Source organism: Fusarium oxysporum, chromosome 12, assembly GCF_000149955.1.
Source record: "Fusarium oxysporum f. sp. lycopersici 4287 chromosome 12, whole genome shotgun sequence".
NCBI classification, from domain to species: Eukaryota; Fungi; Ascomycota; class Sordariomycetes; order Hypocreales; family Nectriaceae; genus Fusarium; species Fusarium oxysporum.
The window spans coordinates 1,475,348-1,495,223 of NC_030997.1; the positions used below are offsets into that span (position 1 = coordinate 1,475,348).

At 48.5% G+C, this 19,876-nt stretch overlaps 10 protein-coding genes and 1 non-coding gene across 11 annotated transcripts in view; 5 read left to right on the top strand and 6 right to left on the bottom strand.

Moving 5' to 3' along the window:
• The window catches only part of FOXG_14546 (uncharacterized protein), a 2,421-nt gene extending 1,406 nt beyond the window's left edge, over positions 1-1,015 (top strand). The window contains exons 3-4 of the mRNA XM_018394601.1: positions 6-784; positions 878-1,015. Of these exons, the coding sequence (XP_018254123.1) occupies positions 6-98 (93 nt within the window). The 3' untranslated portion in view covers positions 99-784; positions 878-1,015. The remainder of the gene's footprint in view (positions 1-5; positions 785-877) is intronic.
• FOXG_21578 (uncharacterized protein) lies at positions 920-3,282 on the bottom strand (the record flags this gene model as incomplete). The annotated part of the gene is made up of 4 exons (XM_018401923.1): positions 3,111-3,282; positions 2,642-2,937; positions 2,105-2,590; positions 920-2,053 (listed from the first exon to the last, which is right to left on the bottom strand). Exons 1-4 carry the CDS (start codon positions 3,199-3,201, stop codon positions 920-922), a joined length of 2,007 nt encoding a protein of 668 aa, XP_018254124.1. The 5' UTR covers positions 3,202-3,282.
• A 328-nt stretch (positions 3,283-3,610) lies between these two features.
• FOXG_14547 (uncharacterized protein) lies at positions 3,611-4,581 on the top strand (the record flags this gene model as incomplete). The annotated part of the gene is made up of 2 exons (XM_018394602.1): positions 3,611-3,879; positions 3,951-4,581. 2 exons carry the CDS (start codon positions 3,611-3,613, stop codon positions 4,579-4,581), a joined length of 900 nt encoding a protein of 299 aa, XP_018254125.1.
• Positions 4,582-5,265: 684 nt separating this feature from the next.
• Positions 5,266-7,151, top strand: FOXG_14548 (uncharacterized protein). The gene has a single exon (XM_018394603.1). The coding sequence runs from the start codon at positions 5,364-5,366 to the stop codon at positions 7,011-7,013; it is 1,650 nt and encodes a 549-aa protein (XP_018254126.1). The 5' UTR covers positions 5,266-5,363; the 3' UTR covers positions 7,014-7,151.
• A 544-nt stretch (positions 7,152-7,695) lies between these two features.
• On the top strand, positions 7,696-8,187 carry FOXG_14549 (uncharacterized protein; the record flags this gene model as incomplete). The annotated part of the gene is made up of 1 exon (XM_018394604.1): positions 7,696-8,187. One exon carries the CDS (start codon positions 7,696-7,698, stop codon positions 8,185-8,187), a length of 492 nt encoding a protein of 163 aa, XP_018254127.1.
• Positions 8,188-8,552: 365 nt separating this feature from the next.
• On the bottom strand, positions 8,553-11,103 carry FOXG_14550 (beta-glucosidase; the record flags this gene model as incomplete). The annotated part of the gene is made up of 5 exons (XM_018394605.1): positions 8,553-9,145; positions 9,203-9,936; positions 9,992-10,285; positions 10,339-10,918; positions 10,968-11,103. 5 exons carry the CDS (start codon positions 11,101-11,103, stop codon positions 8,553-8,555), a joined length of 2,337 nt encoding a protein of 778 aa, XP_018254128.1.
• Positions 11,104-11,868: 765 nt separating this feature from the next.
• Positions 11,869-11,984, bottom strand: FOXG_21579. Its single transcript, XR_001936425.1, has one exon. It is a non-coding gene; the product is annotated as a 5S ribosomal RNA (ribosomal RNA).
• Positions 11,985-12,840: 856 nt separating this feature from the next.
• On the bottom strand, positions 12,841-13,434 carry FOXG_21580 (uncharacterized protein; the record flags this gene model as incomplete). The annotated part of the gene is made up of 1 exon (XM_018401924.1): positions 12,841-13,434. One exon carries the CDS (start codon positions 13,432-13,434, stop codon positions 12,841-12,843), a length of 594 nt encoding a protein of 197 aa, XP_018254129.1.
• A 380-nt stretch (positions 13,435-13,814) lies between these two features.
• On the top strand, positions 13,815-15,821 carry FOXG_14551 (uncharacterized protein; the record flags this gene model as incomplete). Its single annotated transcript, XM_018394606.1, has 6 exons — positions 13,815-13,845; positions 13,905-14,681; positions 14,727-14,861; positions 14,913-15,220; positions 15,273-15,434; positions 15,489-15,821. 6 exons carry the CDS (start codon positions 13,815-13,817, stop codon positions 15,819-15,821), a joined length of 1,746 nt encoding a protein of 581 aa, XP_018254130.1.
• Positions 15,822-16,074: 253 nt separating this feature from the next.
• Positions 16,075-16,920, bottom strand: FOXG_14552 (uncharacterized protein; the record flags this gene model as incomplete). Its single annotated transcript, XM_018394607.1, has 1 exon — positions 16,075-16,920. The coding sequence occupies one exon, from the start codon at positions 16,918-16,920 to the stop codon at positions 16,075-16,077; it is 846 nt and encodes a 281-aa protein (XP_018254131.1).
• A 341-nt stretch (positions 16,921-17,261) lies between these two features.
• FOXG_14553 (uncharacterized protein) lies at positions 17,262-19,707 on the bottom strand. Its single transcript, XM_018394608.1, has 11 exons — positions 19,242-19,707; positions 18,899-19,190; positions 18,669-18,849; positions 18,485-18,621; positions 18,371-18,435; positions 18,020-18,318; positions 17,909-17,969; positions 17,707-17,855; positions 17,538-17,650; positions 17,421-17,490; positions 17,262-17,372 (listed from the first exon to the last, which is right to left on the bottom strand). Exons 1-11 carry the CDS (start codon positions 19,556-19,558, stop codon positions 17,338-17,340), a joined length of 1,719 nt encoding a protein of 572 aa, XP_018254132.1. The 5' UTR covers positions 19,559-19,707; the 3' UTR covers positions 17,262-17,337.
• Between the last annotated feature and the right edge of the window lie 169 nt (positions 19,708-19,876).

Below are 19,876 nucleotides of genomic sequence, written 5' to 3' on the forward strand. Positions count from 1 at the left end.
TGCAGATTGGTAGCGTAATCCAATGGTATGAGAGTCTTAACAAGTATCCTATCTGGGTGGACCAGAAGATCGAGCGGCTTGGAAAACGAAAGAGCTGAATCTAATATCCTTTTCCTATATATATATAGGTCTGGTTGGCAGTAACAGACATCTTCCTAAATTGGACAGGGTGACTACCGTCGGTATTATATGCAGCATCTGATCTTTGCCAAACCCAATCAGCTGAATACCGACTACCACGCAATCATCACGCGTAACACCCCGATCCATCACATCGACAAATACCTTAAGCCCCGCCCCACGATTCTTCTTCTGCTGCTGGAGCGGCAATCTAACAGGCTTCTCACCTACACAATATCCTCAGGGTGGACTTTCTCTGCCATCTCGTGCAATTAACTGTATTCCCGTCAAGGCTCCCTCATCACCAGCCCATAGCTGAGCAAACTTAAGATACAACCCTTCCAAGGCCCGTTCATCTTCGGTATAGTGCGGCTTCTGCTGAGATACGTCTCACAGGTCAGGTATTGAAGGAAGCAAGGTGATGCTCATCTCGTATCATGCATGTCATACTCAGTGCTTCGTTGAATTGCATAAGAGGCGGGATCAAGGCGTGAAAAGACGAGAGAAAACAGGCCGTGAATCCCTCAAGCTTGGCGCGTAGCTTAATGGGAGTCTTACTTCTCCTTCTCCCAATGAGAAGGCGCATTCCGAAACTTCCATTCACTTAAGTGTATCTAATCTCACTCCTCCCCATAAAGAGCTAGTCATCATTCCCCTAAATAAGGTGCGGCCTTTATGATTGTTGGTGTTATTTTCGCTTAAATATCTACCTTTAGCGAAAATGAAAGCAGGACGGACTACTGATTTCCAGTAACAGGTACTTTATTAGAATCCACTCTACGAAACATAGCCTACATCCCTACAGAAACGGGTTGTTAGGAAAGAATCCACCTGACGGCATGTCCCATTCTAGATTCACATCCAGCATCGCAGTATCAAGCCACGATGACAGATCATCAACTTGAAAATTTTCAAGTCCACCAAACTCCCAACACATTCCAGTATCCAATGTTTCTGGCCAACTGTTACTTCCAGATCCAGTTCCTAGCCCACCCAGACCATCGCTTGAGATGGTTGGAACTGCTGTCATAATTTGCTCATCAGGGCATGCCACTGGGACCCCTGTTGTGACTTGGAATCCAGCCTGTTGTACTAAATCCCGCCGGATATATCCAAAGTGGGGGATTGCAATTTTACTTGGTAGTTTGCTAGATGAGCTTTCGTCACTGTGAAGGGGAATGCCCGATAATATGTCAAGCATCCTTCGACATTGACAAGCAATCTTACATCCCGCCTTCTCTTCTCTTTCAAATATGCATTTAACTTGTGCAATCAGGTTCCGATCCTCGTCTGGAACCGGAACGATGATCTCGTTTGACCTTGGTTGCGACAGACATAGGATTAGAGACACAGAAGCCATGAATCCGACAAAGTCGCTTGTTTTACAGTCAAAGATACTAAACCCCTGAATTTGAGTACGCAAAAGGGTAAAACGTTTAAGCAGTTGCCGAGAAGCTTCCAAACATGCCAGCCTGTGAGAGCCTCGAGGAGATGTCAACTCTGAGCCGGCGATGAATGGCAGATGTAGGTTGATTCGGACATGAAAGAAGTAGAAATGCAATAGTAAATGGTTTCTCAGCTCATCCGTTTCGGCATGGGAGTTTGGAAGTGAGTCGGGTAGGTCCCACCAGCTCAAGTGCATGGAGGAAGCGATAGTTTCCATTTGTTCGTCAAGAAGCATTGAACTTGCAGAAGATGGCTTCCCGGGCATCATATTCCGGTCAATGATCTTTCCTGCAATGGAAGCACACCGCAGAACGAACCGCTGCTCTGGGTATGTAGGCACATTGTAAGGTTCAACGGTTGGACCAAGATGAGCGTCGTTGAATCCATATGGAAGGCCTAGAAGAAGACTTGAAAAGCGATCTCCGTGGTAAAAAGCCCACCAGATACTCTTCAGACGAGGAGAAACCATTTCCCGTCTATACAAGCCCTGTGACGAGGTTAACATTATTAAGACTAATTATATATAAGATAAAATTACCATGACTTCTGAAATAGCAAGACCTTTCCGATACATAAGCCAAGACTGCCGGGGTTGTCCAATATCACTGTAGGCTTTAGCCAACAACAGGAGAAGCTCCATTGCCTCGGCAGAGTAAGAGTGGTCAGAATCGGGGATGGCAAGTCTATCAACGACCCCGTATAGGTGATGGTGATGCCCCGTGCTCCGTGCATAGGCAACAACAAGCATGCCAAGTTCGGCAGGGTCACTGCTCGTGTAGGCACGCGCAGCAAATGCGGCCAGGCCCTCGTAAGATCCCTGGCAAATGACCTCAGTCTTGTGACGGAAACTGCTCCACCAGGCTCCATTCTTAGACAAGGTAGATATTAAGAGATCATATTCTGGTAGAACCGAGCGAAGTTTCAAGCACGCGTCACTTGAGCTTTGCGTGTAGATTGGCGGACTTTTGTGAGATGTAATTTCCTGAACAGGCCGGGTTATTTGAAGATGACTCTCCATCGATCCCTCGAAAACAATCAGCAAACCATCATAATCGAGCATCACCTTCCAACATACCTCGGCTTTGTTAAGCATGGATACAAAGGGCGCCCTTTCATCTGCCTCGACTGGCTCGTCTTCAAGATCAATCCCTTCATGGCTTAGGGCTGGCTCATGCGTTAGAGCGTGATGTCTCGCCATCGTTTCGAGAACAGCGACCCTTTCTCGCAAGCTTATACTTTCGGTATTAATATTGCTCTCGTTCACTGGTGCCACATCTCGCTGATCGAGACAACGAGACCCACGGGCAGCACATGGGATACAAGGAGATGCAGTTCCAGGTTGAAATTTGCATTTTATTTTTCTCCTTCGACCTAAGGTAATGGTTAGCCTGGAACTGCATTACATGCTGATTCACTGATTGACGATTGTCCTGCAGCACATAGAAATAACTTGCTAGATACATCCTGCCGACCTACACAACGTTCGAAATATTTACCTGCAAGCACCAGTTCCATATTGAATTCAAATTAGTATGGTGACTCACATTCACTACAGCTATGCGTCCCCTTTCTCATCTTCCGTCTAGCTGTGACGGACTGTGACATTGCCCTTGGAGCTGCAGGCGTGGCGGACATGGTATGCCTGGCACACCGGGTAGATTCACGTGAGTATGGTCTTGTTCGGCCGAAATCTTCTTCGTTCCAGTTGATTAGGGCTGTCGAATGGAGTGAAACGATGCGTAAGCGATGATGGGCTAGCGAGACAGTTCATGGTGAGACGGACGAGTTTGGTCCGCATCACGTGACATGAGCCCGTAATTGATCGTATCTCCGTCCGTTCATGGGTTTCATGTGAAAAATATGGCCAACTTCGGATTTTCGCTGTCGAGCTGAAGCTGTATCATGGAAAACTAAACTATAAGAAGATGGAAGGCTTCCCACCTTTGACTCACCCTCAATAGCATACTTACACAACAATTCACAATCAATCTATTGTCACATCTCCAACTCTTGTACTCCCTTCAAAAGCATCAACTAGTTTATCATGGCTCCTCTTGTCTGGCTTGTCACTGGTACCACATCTGGTATTGGCGCTGCGTTGGTAAATGAAATCGTTGCCCGCGGGGACAAAGTCATTGCCTCTGGTCGCAAAGCAAACCAGAAACTCGACCACCTCAAGTCAGACAATGTGGCCATCTTGGAACTAGACATAACGGCCCCATGGGCTGTGGTGCAGGCTACGATTAACGAGGCCTGGGCCATCTTTGGACATATTGACCTTCTGTTAAATAATGCTGGTGCTTCTGCCTTGAGGTGCGCAGAAGAAGCTGAGTAAAGACCCTATGAACCCTTCGATCAAGAAGCGAGCTAATAAGGAATGATAGAGATGCATATGTCAAAAACCTCTTCCAAGTTAATCTCTTTGGACACATGAACGTTACTCGCGCTATACTCCCGCGATTCCGTGCCCAGGGCCATGGTCGCATTGGCTTCACTTCGTCCGCCAGCTCGTGGGGTCCTCTGCCCTTTATGTCCCACTATGCAGCGTCCAAGGCTGCTCTTAGCACTTACATCGAGAGCCTTCACAAGGAGGTCCGGCCTTTTGGCATTTCTTGCGTCGGATTCATGTGCGGTAGCTTTCCTACCAACCTTGGCCACCCAAGGGAAGAAGGTGAACCAGAATTCGCAAGCCAAGGACCTGCCATTGCAGACTATGAAAAGCTCATGGGGGAACTTGGACTCATGTTTGCCAAGGCATTTGCTCAGAGGACAGGCGACCTGGACAAGGTCGCCGTGGCTATGGTGGATATTATGAAGGGTGAGGGGATTGCGGCTGGAAAGCCATGGGCGGTTAGTATTGCTATTGGGTCTGACGCCTTCGATTGCGGAGAACAGAAGTGTGAGGAGCAACTCAAGGTGCTGAATGAGTGGAAAGATGTTAGCTATGCTACAGATCGGGACGACCATGATCACGTCACGCCTAAGGAGTATCTGGACTTTGCTTCCATGCTGTAGAGTTAGAAGAAGGGAAGGAGTTAGTAATACGGTAGTGAATATACTAGAAACTATGAGCCCGACTTGCAATGAACGTGAAAAACAGCGTGTTGGACCAGCCATATGTTACTCCAAGTTTCATCCATCTCACCCACTAAATCACCTCACCCATTCTACCCAGGAGTAAATTATTGAGATGGCATATTAGGCGGCATTACCCCAAGTGCAAACAATGCCCATTGGATAAAGCACAAGCCCTCCAGGGGCCCTGCTATTCCCTGCCACCGGTGATAAAACATTTGCTAGACTTTAATTCATGAGTGCAATTCTTCAATTATCTTCAGGCATAATCTTAGCGACTCACGTAAATGAATGCCGTATTCATTCGGTTTTATGTGTGTCATGGCTTCGACTCTTGTATAAACTAATCAGTTATGGCTTACCACTTTCATGCAGCCTCTTCCTCAGCGATACCTAATCTCTTAACCTCAGCGAGCCGTGCTTAATGATTGCGCCTAAGTTACGTCCTTTGTTCCGTATAGTTGCTTCAATCTTTAACCTTTCAGAGACATCTCCAAGTCCTGTCACCTTGAGAATCCACACTACCCTATACCCTATACTCACAATTTCTAGAAGCTTGGATGGCTGAAGCCCAAGCGCGTGATTGGTCCCATGACTTGATGAGGGGGATACGTACTCAACAAAAGAAAAATAACTCATGCTTAGAAAAACAGGGCAGCTTTTGATATTACTCATCGTTATAGTTCTGGCCCTATCTACCTGAAAAGTCACCGCTAATTGAAATGTCATCCGTATACCCTTTTAATCTTGGCTTGTATAAGCGAACTATCTCGACTACCTCCTCCGAAAGCCAGGCATGGTTCGACCGTGGACTCATATGGGCGTATGCATTTAATCATGAGGAATCTGTCTTTTGCTTCGAGCAGGCCGCCATTTCCGACCCTGACTGCGCAATGGCCTACTGGGGTTTGGCATATAGCCTGGGGCCAAACTACAATAAGCCATGGTCGTTCTTTGATGACAAAGACCTGGCCGATGCAGTTCGGCGCGGCAACAATGCTGCACGTACGGCCATAGCTAAGATGTCGACCTGTACTCCAATTGAGCAAGCCCTTATCAAGGCACTTCAGCATCGCTATCCGCAAGAGAGACCCTCGAATTGTTCTTCTTGGAACCAAGGCTTTGCTGATGCAATGGGTGTGGTGCATAGGGTCTTTCCGGACGACTTGGATGTCATTACGCTATATGCAGACGCTTTGATGAATTTGAATCCATGGAATCTCTGGGATCTTAAGACAGGAGAACCTATTGCCGGAGCTCATACACTGAAGATCAAGTCATTACTTGATAATGGCCTCAGGCTCAATGGATCTCTAAAGCATCCTGGCTTACTCCACCTGTATATCCATCTAATGGAAATGTCTCCTACACCAGAAGCTGCTCTTCCAACGGCCAACCACCTTCGTGGGCTCGTACCTGACGGAGGGCATTTACACCACATGCCGACTCACCTGGACGTGCTCTGTGGACATTACCAAGCAGCCATTGACTCCAACTCGGAGGCGATCAAAGCTGACGATAAGTATCTATCTAAAGCTGGACCCCTGAACTTTTATTCTCTGTACCGATGCCACGATCTTCATTTTCGGGTTTATGCCGCCATGCTCGCGGGGCAGTACAAAGTTTGCATCGAGACTGCGAGTCAGCTAGAGTCTACTATCCCAAAGGACCTTCTTCAAATCGAGTCTCCGCCTATGGCTGACTGGCTCGAAGCGTTCCTGAGTCTACGTGCTCATATCCTAGTCAGGTTCGGAAAATGGCAGGATCTGATTGATATGAAGCTACCTGAAGACCAGGAATTATACTGTATGACCACGTCAATCGTCTTGTATGCGAAGAGTGTAGCTTTTGCTGCCACTGGGAGAGTGTCAGAATCGGAACACCACCGAGGACTATTCCATGAGTCCTTAAAGAGAGTTCCAACCTCACGCACTCTTTTCAACAACACTTGTCTTGATATTCTTCGAGTCGCTGAAGCTATGCTCGATGGCGAACTGGAATACCGGAGAAAGAATTATGATGTCGCCTTTGAGCACCTTCGTGAGGCTATTCGTCGGGAGGATAGCCTTCCATACGATGAACCCTGGGGATGGATGCAGCCTACCCGCCATGCCTATGGTGCGTTGCTAATGGAGCAAGGATACCTCGAGGATGCGGTTGAGGTTTATAAGACAGACTTGGGACTCAATGATAAACTCCCCCGAGCTTTGAGGCACCCTAATAACGTGTGGGCACTGCACGGTCTTCACGAAAGCTTGTCGAGATTGGGGAGAGATCTAGAGGCGAAGGAGATTGAAGGCCATTTGCAAAAGGCACTGGCAGGTACTGATGTTCCTGTTAAGGCCTCTTGCTATTGCAGACTAGAAAAATGAGAATGCACACACAGATTCAATGCTTATTGTACTACTTTTAGTCTCTGGGCTATATAGATTACCGAGCCGTGGCGCTCATCGTTGTTGGCAAGAATGGTGATAAACAAAGAATTGACTTGTCGCTACCTATGTTCATCATACCCCTTCTGTTCTACAGTGACCACTCAGCTATTCTCCAAGTTCCACCTCAGGCATTTAAAATAACTAGAACGTTATGTAAGTGGTGTGTCATGAATCCTAGAAAGACAATTGCTCTCGTTGTTCTCCACCAGCTGTTCTTTGTACTACCCCATGAACGAACTAGAACTGTCAGCCCGAGCCTTGTGTCCCTGTGTGTTTGTAGCATGGCCTTGAATTGGGAACAAAGCATAATATGCTTTCGGTGAACATGAAGCATGTGACAAAGGAATCCAGTGCAAGGCACTGGTCAAACAATGTCACCGTAGCATATGCTATTCTCACGAACATGCAAAGTGCCAGTGGCAAGCTTTGTAGAACATTTGGACTCTCAATTGGGCCTTGCAAACTTAATGGGGCAATCTGTCAATATTTATACTTAACTTCCTCCTCAACATCTGGACTTCCTTTCCGTCTACCAACAACAAAACAACAACTTCATTCGGTAAAGCTGCGTCACCATCTTTAACAGAAAAAATACCAATCCTACTCTCAAACATTCATCATGACTTGGGCGTCATCCGAAGATAACACTCGCCTCCGAGCGCGTCAGCTCCTCCGTTTTTACAACAAGCACCAAGACGAAGGCCCCCTCCCGTACGCGGCTAAGATTACCGCATCCGACATCGAGCTCGCCGAGTCCCTCGCTCCAGTCTGGCGTCTTGAAGGCTGTGATGAGGGTGAGAAAGAGTATCCCGAGCAGTGGGAAAAAATGGCCAAATCCCTTTCTTTCACCCTTGGAAGCTTCCGTCGCAAGGCCAAAGAGATTACAACTGCACCAACTTTCATCGGGGGTAATGGTGATAAGGCTCAGATAGCTAACCTTGAGCTGCTTAATAAGCGGCTCAAGGAGCTGTTGAAGGAGGCCAATGAGGAGAAGAAGGCTGCTCAGGAGAAGGCTGATCGTTACTTGGCACGAGCCGAGAAGGTTGAGGCTCAACTTGAAAAGCTTCTGGAGGAACTGGAGGAGGAAGACGATGAGGAGGATGAGGAGTAAGATGCTGAGGTATTAGCTTTGTAGCCGGTATTGGAACGAGAAACGGAGTTGCGAGGGACTGAACTATAGTCTGAGAGGTACCAGTACTAAATAAGTGAATCGACTTTGCTCTTACACTGAAATTTATGATTTCTCTCTTGTATATGGTGTCCTCTAACAGAACTGATGTTTAGCTATGATATCGGGCCTTCAAAATGTCGCACGCCATAAATGAATGATACAACGGGCCACGATGCTAAAGTCTTTGCCATACACGTATCGTACCAAACACTTAGCATAGGATCAGGAAGACACGGTTAATTAATGACACTAATTAGAGGTATGGACTCAACTAATTATATAGAGATATCCTTCTAGAATCATAACTAAATACTCAGGGTACCTTGTAGAGGTAGATCTCGACTACTTCGCCCGACAAAGATAGCATAGTCACCCTGCTGAAGTTGCCACTCCTGCGCACTAACATCCCAGACACTCAAGTCCCGACGGGTGAGCTCAAAGGTCACGGTAGCCGTCTCTCCAGCCTTGATAGCTGGCTTCGTAAAGCCACGCAGCTGTCTCACAGGACCATCACCGGGAACACCAACGTACAGCTGTGCAACCTCCTTACCGTCAATAGATCCAGTATTGCTGACATTTGCTGTCACAGTAGCAACTACATCCCACAAATCTGAACGGCCTCCCTCGGTGAGGGCACCAGCTGGGTAATCCTGAGTCTGGGCCTGGGAATTTGAGACTTGGAGATCAGCGTACCCAAAGGTTGTGTAGCTCAAGCCGAAACCAAACTCGAAGCGAGGAGTGATGTTCTTGGCATCAAAATGTCGGTAGTCAATGAAGACACCCTCAGAGAAGTCGGACTGGGGGAAGTGTTGGAACTGGTTGGGGGCGAGAGTCAAGTCTGGCTTCAGCAGGTGACCATAGTCCGTCTCGTTGCGGGCAACAGTGTACGGGAGACGACCTGATGGGTTCTCATCGCCATAAAGCAATGAAACAAGAGCAGCTCCACTATCCTAACCCGGAAGATGAGCGTAGATAATAGCAGTGACGTTGGGGTGGCTAAAGAAGCCGTCCACCAGACGCGTTCCAGCGTTATGAAGAACCACAATAGTGTTGGCGCACTTGTCGGCGACGTTGTTGATGAGCTCATCAGTATACGCATCATAAGTAGCAGGTCTGTCCCAGCCCTCGCTGGCCCATGCATTACCAGCAACAATGCAGGCTTCGGAAGTAGGGTTCACAGAAGGATCCCAGCTCTCAAAATCCCAGAAAAGAGCAGTGCCATCTTTCCTTGCGCGGGTAACGAAAGCATCGAAAGGCGAGCTGAACGAACTCCATCCGTTAGCACCAGAACCTCCACCAGAAATGAGGGTTCCGTTGGGCGCAATGGCGGAGTATGTGAGGCTCAGGTTTCCAAGAAAACCGGTGTTCAGCTCAGTGAGGTTGGCAGATTGGACACCGACGGACCAAGGGGAGAACATGGCTTGGGCGGGCTCTGGGGTGTTCTTGTCTGGGGCCTTGTGAGAATATCCGAACAAAGAGACGAGTTTCATGTTGGACTTGAATGGCAGTGCATTGTCGGTGTTCTTGACAAGAACATGGCCTTCAACAGCACCATCCCAGAGAGTAGGCTTAGAGCTTGCATTCCGAGCATCGACTACCGGATGGGGGTCCCAAAGATTGGCAGCTAGTCCGTGACCGGGGGCTTCAGTATCTTGGTCCTGATTCAACTGATACCATGTCGCCAGAATCCTATGTGATTGTCAGTGAGAAGAAACAAGCGAATCGGGTTGGATTATGTCCATACCTTGTAACCATATTGTCGACCTGTGACTCGGGAACAGTTCCATTGTTCACACCAAGGGTAAGGTTGGCACCCCACAGGATCGAGCTAGGCATCGCGACGTCCAGGCCAGCTAATGCTGAAGCCATACCGGATTGTTGTGCACCCCAGTCTGAAACGACAAAACCCTGGAAGCCCAGTTCACCTTTGAGGAGACCGTTGAGAAGCTTCGAGTTTTGGCAGGCGTGTGAGTTGTTTGCTCTGTTGTAGCTGCACATCACACTGGCGAGTCCGGCGTGGACTGCATCAGCGAACGGCCTGTTGAGCAGTTAGTCCAGCCTATCGGTGCTGTTACGGTTCTGTGCACTTACCATAAGTATAGCTCATGTAGGGTCTTGTCATCGACATTGGATGAAATGGCGTCGGCCCCTGTGATTGACGCGGCAAGTCTATGAGTTTCTTGCTCTTGTGCAAGAAAGTGTTTACCGCATGCAACAACTCCGGCATCCTGGATACCAGCGACAGCCTCATGCCCCAACTTACCCGCTAGGTAAGGATCATTGGAAAAGCCCTCCCAATTGCGACCTCCCTCAACAACTCGCCCCAAAGGTCCGAACACGGGTCCAAGAAGAATGTTGACACCTTTGGCCTTCGCCTCAGCACCCATGTAGTAACTCCGGCTGTAAGTCAATTCCGGGTTCCAGCTTGCGCCGACATGAATTCCTGAAGGAAACGAGCTCACATAATCTGTGTTGCGGACACCGTTGCCAGCGTCTGCTAAGCACAGTCCGTGAAAGCCTACACGAGGAATGCCAGGGATAAAGCCAGAGCAGCCGGTACTTGTCTGGCCTCCTGCTGTCAGGTTGACTTTCTCTTCAAGCGTCAACTGGGACACCAGGTTCTTGGCCTTGGCTACGGCCGCGGCCCATGATCCGGTGTCTACCTGTTCCGCTTATCAAGAGATCAGTATGGCTCATGGAAATGCAGAGAGACTGCTCACGTGTAGGATAAACCGCTGGCGATTGACCGTAGAAGTAAGTATCATCGGTGATGACATTTTCCGGTTGCTTCTGAGCTAGCAGACCGTGGCTCATCAGAGACAGGGCCACCAAACAAGATATGGAAGTAGGGAACATTGCGACTCGATTGCTTGTCTCGATGCCTGGACATACTGCACTTACGTTCAGGATCTGCGCTCTTTATATACTCCAATTTCGACCTCACAGCATGTAGAAACAACACGACTCGGCCATCAATCCCCCACCCATCGGCAAACACTTCGGCTCCTCTGGTCACTCATCCCAACACCATCGGGGAACTTAGCAAATAACATGATGATTCTGAATAATGGATCTCGGTCTCTAGCCTTTACGCAATGCTTTCAAATGGGCAGGAAACTCGGCAATAGCGTTACTTTTACAGAAAAACGTCGAGGATATTCGGGCCTTTTAACAAGTCACTGGGACTGTGGGGTCTATGTCGTCGCCTGACATTGGTTTCCCCGACTTTTCATTTACCAGGTTTGTGGGTTAGACAGACCATCTCCTCAGTTTTCTCCACCTCCGCCTTTCTGGTTTGGGGTTAAGCTTGGCTGCATTTACCCCAGAATTATGCGCTCGCCGGCAATGTGACCTTGATTGAGTTAGTGATAGAGTTCGATCGTTGCCCGACGCCGACCTTTACCCGGCCTGTCACATCGTTCTCTTAATCCCCGACGGCATGTCTATCGTCCTTGCGGCATCGGCCTTTAAAATTTGCACTCTCTTTCTTCCTCTGGCCCTACTTGTGGTTCCGAGAAGCAGCCGGGCGGGCTTGATATGTGCCACCATACAACACCACGAAAGGACCCCAACAGTGGATTCAACGACAACATCAGCCAAAAAGGCATGAGAACACTAAAAAACATACAACAGCGGGGATTCGCTGGTCGTCACCGACCCAACTACTAATCCGCCCCTTACCAGCTTATCTATGGGAGAGCGGACGGGATCCCGAGTTCTCTGATAGGTATGGTCGTATGTGGTAGTTTGAGGCTCTGTTGTTGCATATGGAGATAGCCCCCAAGAAAAAATAAAATCATCACTAACCATCCTCTCTCAAGGCCCAATAATACGTGGGTGGATTAGTTTGTCCCAGCTTGGACTACTCGCCGGCCTTTTCCTAGCGTCCGTTCTGTCATCTCTTCACAGGTAGAACCTGATCATAGCCAAGAAACAGAAGCCGACAGAAATCGATGAAGATGAGGGTCTGCTATAATGATATAAGCCCAAGAGTCACGGTTCAAGGCAGTTAGACAATTGATCTGATTGGAAATCCGGTAATTGCTCTCGTAAACTATCAGTCTCCCAGCACAAAGCCATCCTTAATGGCAACTGTCCGCGGTCAACCTTTCCCTGAAAAATATCTCACTCATCCGCAAGAGGCTGCACCATTCACTTAAACCCAGGCCGTCTGTAAAAGAACATCACCCCTCTCATTAATCGTTGCTTGTTCTGACTGTTCCTCTTCCTTTCCTTCAACCACTGTAAGCGAATGTACTGACTATCCTGGATGTCATTAGGATGAATCGTAGTCTCGTCCCCTTCAAGATTAGGGCCTTCGAGTTCGGCCAAGTCGACCCAGTCTTTCTTACAATCTTGGCGGGGTAAAGCTCGGGTTTAGTGTTCTTCCTGTACATCGTCGATGATCAGGGTGACCGACCTTGGATGAGCTCCTCGGACTGCGATGGGGGATCCGCGCGGGTTGTTGAGCCTGTTGTGAACGGCTATATGTCGCATCAGCTAAACTTCAGCGAAGAGAAGAGGGTGACCTACAGTTATGGTACTTGGATGCAATTAAAAAACGCAGAAACTACGCATACTTTTCTCTGCATCTTATTCAGGATAGACAGATGCTCTTGAGAACAAATTATCCCATGAACCCATTACCCACCGCTCATATTCATCCTTCTCTTCTTCTGGCGACTTCTGTTCCCTCACTCTCAGGGCCTCGCCATCATGTCTCCTTCTCTTGGATGCGGGTGTAAAACTGGGTGTTGATCGCGCCGAGCCGTAATACTCGTCTTGCCTTATCTCGTTCTCAAGATCATGGAGTAGTAGGCGCTCGTGCTCCGTCATATTCAGTTTGTGAAGAATGTTTGAGGGATCCCTATCATGCTGGCAGGATGAATCGTCGGAGCCCACTGAGCAGGGCGATGAGTTTGAAAGCTCTGCCTCTGAGTCGCGGGAAGACTGGTGAACAGGCTGCTCAGATGAGTCGCGATGACTACTGTGAGGTCGTTTTCTCTTTCGTTCGCCGGGGCGGTGCGACGATCGAGGTGAAGAACGTTTCGTTTCAATGTCGGAGGCTCGGAGGTAAAGAAGTGCAGGTACCAAGACGTTGTGCGGTCCGTCTCTGAGGAAAGCGACATCTGAAATATTCCAGTATGGAGTATGAACAACGGCCACTGTTATTGGTGAAGCTTCCATTTTGGAGATACAATGTGGGGTTGGATGAACGGGAAACTGTACGGCTGGGTACCCGAAGGCCGATGCTTCAACCGAGTTATAAGACCGGTTATGCCTTTGGTTGTTTTCATGGGTGGTTTGAGAGGTAATAATCTAAATGTTTGATGCAGTTTGACGGAAAATCCGATTTCGGTCCGAGCTAGCAGTTACCGATGCACGAAGTCGTACATCGAGTCAACTTGGCTAGTCAGTGGTCTCCACCCGGGTCATATGGCCATACCATGCTATGTCATCTAGTGACTATCCATAACGCACTGCCTGCAGAGAGGCAATAAAACTTGATGCTGATAGGAGGTATTGGAAAACATTGACTGTAGTTGTTTATTTCCCATCTGTGAACAATGTCGTTTTCCGGGCCGCAATTAGAACCCCGTAGGTCACCCTACCCTACACCAAGAAGCCACAAATAGACGCTAACCCAGTATGGCCAGTAATCGGAAACCCCTCCATATGGCAATGGATCTTCGAGGGTGATGAGCTCCTATTAGGCCAATCTACTTCAGCGGATCCAGCACTATCACAAACTCGCGGATTTCATGACAGCGCCACGGGCGAATTCATTTCCTTTCATGACCTAAAGTCGATTGCTACCATCGTCTCCACAATTCTTCATCGAGAATATGATGTCAGACCTGGGCAAAAGATTGCCATCATTGGGCAGAATTCTATCTGGTATCCTGTTGCAATGCTAGCTGCGAGTCGGCTGGGTGCTGTAGTTACACTATTACCCCCAGGCTCTATGCGAGATGATCTGATGTACTTCCTTGGCACGTCAAAGACGGCGCTTGTGTTTACTGACGAGGGCGCCGTTGATCAAGTCACAGCCGCTTGCAAAGCAATCGGATTATCAGCAAAGAATATTCTAAGATTTGATGGGTCCAAGGATGAGACAAACAGCCTCCAGAACCTGCGGCAACGAGGAGAGTCATTCTACCCTTCATCCTACACGAAATCCTGGGAGCATAAATACAGCGAGGCGTCGCCATGTGCGTTTCTTTCTTGGAGCTCTGGCACTACTGGAAAGCCTAAAGCTGTAAGTCAGACCCTTCGGCTAAAGCCTATGGACCCCAGACGAGATGATGCTAATCTTGGTGGTCATCAGGTCCAGATATCTCACGCCAACGTCATCAGCCAACTCCGTCAGATCAGCGCCCTCACTCCACCCAACCGACGGCGGACAGTACTGGGTGTTCTGCCCTTTTATCATAGTAAGTTAAGCGGTCTCTCTAGATGTCCTTAATTGACAAGACTAGTCACCGGCCTAGTCCATTTACTTCATCTTCCCATTGTTCTCGAGCAGCAAATGGTTATAATGGCCAAGTTCGATATGAAGCAGATGATGGAGACCGTTGTGAGATTCAAATGTGATGAGCTGTGGCTTGTGCCTCGTAAGTCAGCCTTGTCATCTGTCAAAAGAAACCTTGAACTGACTTACCTAGCTCTGTTGATCCGATTGTTGAATGACAAATCGGCTCAAGGGTACGACTTATCATTTGTCAAACAACTCAACACGGGCGCAGCCCCATTGACCGATCAAGTGATCGCTCAGCTTGCGAGAAAATTCCCGAGTGTTGCTGTCCGACAAGCCTGGGGCATGACAGAGACAACGTCCTGCTTGACGGTGACTCCGCCAGATTTGAGCACCTGGAGCAACGCCTCAAAGGTTGGCAAGTTGGTTCCAGGTACCGAAATACGTGTTGTAGACCCCGACACAGGAGAGGATGTACCAGCTGGAAATATTGGAGAGGTGAGAGACTCGCTATTATGACAAGTGTTAGTACTGACTGCTTTCCTGGTAGATATGGGCGAAGGGCCCTCAAGTTACGATGGGTTACCTGGATCGTCCTGAAGAAACTGCAGCATCATATCTAGAAGATGGCTTCTTCAAGACCGGTGACCTTGGCTCGATCGACAACCAAGGATTCATTACAATCCATGACCGGATCAAGGAGATGATAAAAGTAAGTTTTGCCTACTGCTACACAAAATTCGATAAGCTGAACTGAATGATCTAGGTACGGGGACATGCCGTAGCTCCAGCCGAGCTCGAGGATCTGCTTCATGGCCATCCCAAAGTCAAGGACGCTGCCATAATTGGCATCCCTGATGACTACTCTGGTGAGACACCCAGAGCCTTTGTAGTACTTGCAGGCGGGGTCCATGGGGGGCCAGAAGTTGTGAAGGAGTTACAGGAGTTTGTTGCGGCGAGGAAGGCGAAGCATAAACGCTTGAGTGGGGGTGTTGAGTTTATGGATCAGATTCCAAAGAGTCCTTCTGGCAAGATTCTGCGTCGGGTGTTGAAGGCGTCATGGAAAGAAAAGATGGAGTCGCAGAGAGCGAAGCTGTAAATTATATAGGACAAGGCAGGAAGTTGTCTTCCATTCTCTTGCATGGATATTCCTGATATCTACGCTCTTGCTATTTGGAGGGTCACTCATCAATACATTACAGACTGGATTGTTATAAACCTCAAGAATTTTCTTATCTTAGAAGTAGGCCCAAGAATCGGATGAAGACAAGTTGATTTATAGTCATGCCGCGATGCCAGGTGCTTGAGTGATGCTATGATGGATGTAATTCATTTAATGATCACTACGGTCTCTATGCTGGCGGAATGTTAGGCTCTCCCTGGCCATCATAGTACTGAATCCTCTGTTGCAATATCTCAGTCATGATAGCGGGATGGGTACAAACCCAGAGCTTCCCAGCCGCGATCTGTTCCACGATGATACGACTCGCCTCATCGATGCCCATTCCCTTCTCCCGTGCCAACTCAGCCATTGACCTTCGATGTTTCTCCCAAGCTGGATCAGCCGTAGAGTTATCGTGCTGAGCACGGTCGAAGATTCCAGTATTCAACAGTCCCGGAATCACAGAGCTAACATGTATGGGCGTCTTTTGAGACCTCAACTCCACATGAAGTGATTCGGTGAAAGCTTGTACGGCGTGCTTTGTGATGGCATATGCTGATTGGCCTGGGATGGTGGTGAACGCCCCGACACTTGAAACGTTGGCGATGTAGCATTCCTTTGCCGAAGAAATCATGCGGGGGAGAAAAGCCCGAACGCCATGAATGACACCATGGATATTGACGTTCAAAGTCGTCTCCCATCGCGAGGACGATAATTCCCATAGCGGACCCAGTGTCTCGATTGCCGCGTTGTTGATGAGTAGTTGGACATCTCCGTAGTGCGTATGAACGTATTGAGCCAGTGCATCCAGCTCCTCTGGTCGAGATACGTCGACAGCCCTCGCCTCGGCCTTTCCACTGGAGGTTCTGATATCTGAGGCAACTTCCTCGGCACGTTTGAGGTCGATGTCGGCGATAATGACTGTCATTCCGAATGAAGCAATGTGCCGGGCAAGACCGGAACCCAAACCTCCTCCGGCTCCTGTTATCACTGCAACGCCGCGGCTGAATGCTTTCTCTGAGCTTTGGAGTGCCATGGTGATTGATGGATGTGCAAGAAAGCTTTGCTGGTCATTGGGACAATGCGAGCTGGGCAGGTTCGGACACTTATACTTGAGAGTTTGGCAGTGATGACATAGCAAGCTGACTCGAGTAATCCAAGCCTGCAGCGGGTCACTCAGTTTGGTAAATCACCAGGCTCAGGGGACCACTGGTGCTTGCTAAACACATAAGATCGCGGAGACGGATACCATCATGATAACTCTACACTCGGCAGTGTGAGATGATCATAGATAAGGTGACTAGAGCTATTTGGTCTATTTCCAGTTGGCACAAGTTCCATTGAAGGCCAATCCAATCTAGGATTACTAAAGTGAATATGGCTAGTTCAGCTCCAATGTTATCAACTCGTTGCTCGACACATCGGCGTGAAAGCCTCCTGAACTCCATCCAAATCAGGCCTTGGTGTCCGGCACCACATCGTCAAGATCTAAGATTGTAAGCTCATGCCTTTCTAGCGATGGTTTGGGGTACTTACAAAATGTCAGATCTTCACCCTTCGCCTCGCGCTGAGAAATTCCATTGCCCATGAACGAAAACGGATTCGGCTAGTTCTTTTGTCAGTCATTATCACCTGATAAATCACCTTACTCACGTTAATGTACTTAATGTCGAAGTCTTCCCATCGTGGGTTAGCAATCATCTCCATGAAATGAATGCTTGATCCCGGCCAGACTGCAACGACCCTGCCTGACTTTCGGTCCTTATCTACACAAATCACGCATCAGCTGAGATCGTCGAGTCGTAGGGTTGGAGGTACATACACCAGCTCTGGCAAGATCCTGTCCAGACGAGGTCTTTATGAACTTCTTGTACGTAGTCATTGAACGCGTCTTGGATCGGCTGCTTTACGTCTAGTGATCGAATCTGGTCTGTTTGGATCTTCGTGATCGCTTGCACGATGTACTTGGCGCTGTTCAAGGCCCTGTCAGTATGAGATCTTGCAGAGAGAAAATAGAAACATACCTCGACTCGATACAAGGGATGAGAGACCCATTCGCGATAGGACAGTTTGGTCCTAGCAAAGCTATTGGTCGTCAGCATGTCCCTCTGAATGACCTGCTCATTGTAGCTTACTGAAGTAATTGGGCAGTCCCGCAATAGCCATTCCTAGGTATGCCTCTGGACCTCTAGTCTTCCACATAGTACGTAGACTCGCACCATTTCGACCAACGATGTTGAATCTGGAAGAGAAAGAAGTGTTGAACCCAGTCGCACAGATAAGAGTATCGACTTCATGGGTTTCACCATCATCCGTCTCAATTCCCTTTTCTGTGATTCTGCGAATACCTGTTCGGATTACATTCACGTTGGGTTCCTGGATGGCTTTGAGATATGGCAGGCTGGGAGTAAGTCGTCGGCATCCGAGTTCCCAACTATGGGAGAGCTTGTTCAGCGATTGACCGATGCAGTATGGAAGAGACATACCTGGGAATGAGCTTTTCTCTCAGCTCTGGTGAGGCAATCGCTGAACTCATCATCTTTTCTGCCCACTACATCACAGTTAATAAGAATCCCCCAGCTGTGTGCGTATCGGCATACCTGTCTGCCTTTTTCCTGCGCTTCCGAGTTCTTAATACTAGCAGCAAAGTTTTCATTCATCTGCTGTTCAATCTGTTTTCGAAACGCCTTATAATACTTTGGGTCGTTGTTGAACCGCTCAATATCCGCCTCAGTATCTAATGACAGTCAGTATCAAGATCTTTATGAGATCGTGGTTCCATACATGGCGCATTGAAGTTGGAGGATTCTATGCCGAACCCAACTGTCGGTAGAATGTATGTAGGTGATCGCACATAAACGTCGATCTTGTGGCATAATGGCTGTATGGTTGGGACTACCTGTATGCTGCTTGCGCCAGAACCGATGATGCCGACAGACGCGCCTTTGAGATCGATTTCGGGGTCCTGATCACTGTTAGTCAAAGCTTTTGAATCAAGCAATGTCTCATCTTACCCAAGCAGCTGTATGTATCAGTTTCCCTTTGAAGCTGTGCAAGCCCTCGATATCAGGCCACTTCCAATCATTCAAAATTCCGCCCGCATTGATGAAAACGTGAGCATGATGGTCTTCAACGACAGCATCACTCTCAGGCGAGATGTCGCGCGCAACCTGAACCCGCCAAAGCCCGGTATTTTCGTCCCACTCGGCGCCAATTACGCGGGAGTTGAAGGTAATCTTGTTGTATAGATCGTGCTTCTTTGCTACTGAGATGAAGTACTCGCCAATTTCCTCGGCAGGGGAAAAGCTATTGTTGTCAGCAGAAAGATCGAATGACTGTCAATTCGTGGTTTCTTACTGTCGGGACCAGTCCGTCTTGTAGTCAAACGAATACTGGTAGGCGTGACTTGCAACGTCACATGCTGCGCCAGGGTACCTCGTCTCCAGCCATGTTCCTCCAACATCAGCATTCTTCTCGAAGCATAAAATCTCAATGTGCGGTAGTTTCTTCAGCTCAATCAACGCTGCGATTCCTGAAGGGCCTGCACCCACGACGATGACTTTCAAGGGCCTCTGTGATCTATCATGCAGTGGATGCTGGCCATATCCTTGTGTAGTTGGGATTCTTGGTGGCTTCGTGCCGTTGCTCTCATTGTTGCTTTGCGATATAGTCATGATGGATGGGGCAGTTCAGGATCGGAGACGAGCTAATTCAATGGACGTACGGTAGACAAATCACTACTTTCTCAGCTAGACCATGCCTTTTTCATTATCTTCATATCGTGGCCAAAAGCGTACTCGGCGTCATCTGACCCGGACTGACGGTACATAGCCGAATGGAGGGTTACTGAGGGGAAGCCATGCAGGGAATAATGACACCTGGATGCGGGGGAAACTGTCGAGTCAGTCAGTCGAGTCAGCTTGAATCCTCGGTTATAACACACCACTAAAACCATTTGAGGTTAGGCTTGAAATGATGTGAAAACAGCGTGG

Excerpts from the sequence above, each read along its gene's own strand:
- FOXG_14548 (XM_018394603.1), top strand. The coding sequence starts at position 5,364 with ATGTCATCCGTATACCCTTTTAATCTTGGCTTGTATAAGCGAACTATC.
- FOXG_14553 (XM_018394608.1), bottom strand. The coding sequence starts at position 19,558 with ATGACTATATCGCAAAGCAACAATGAGAGCAACGGCACGAAGCCACCA. Across the intron at positions 18,622-18,668 it reads CTCCAACTTCAATGCGCCAT|ATACTGAGGCGGATATTGAG; the intron begins GTATGGAACCAC and ends GACTGTCATTAG. Across the intron at positions 18,436-18,484 it reads CGCAGGAAAAAGGCAGACAG|TGGGCAGAAAAGATGATGAG; the intron begins GTATGCCGATAC and ends ACTGTGATGTAG.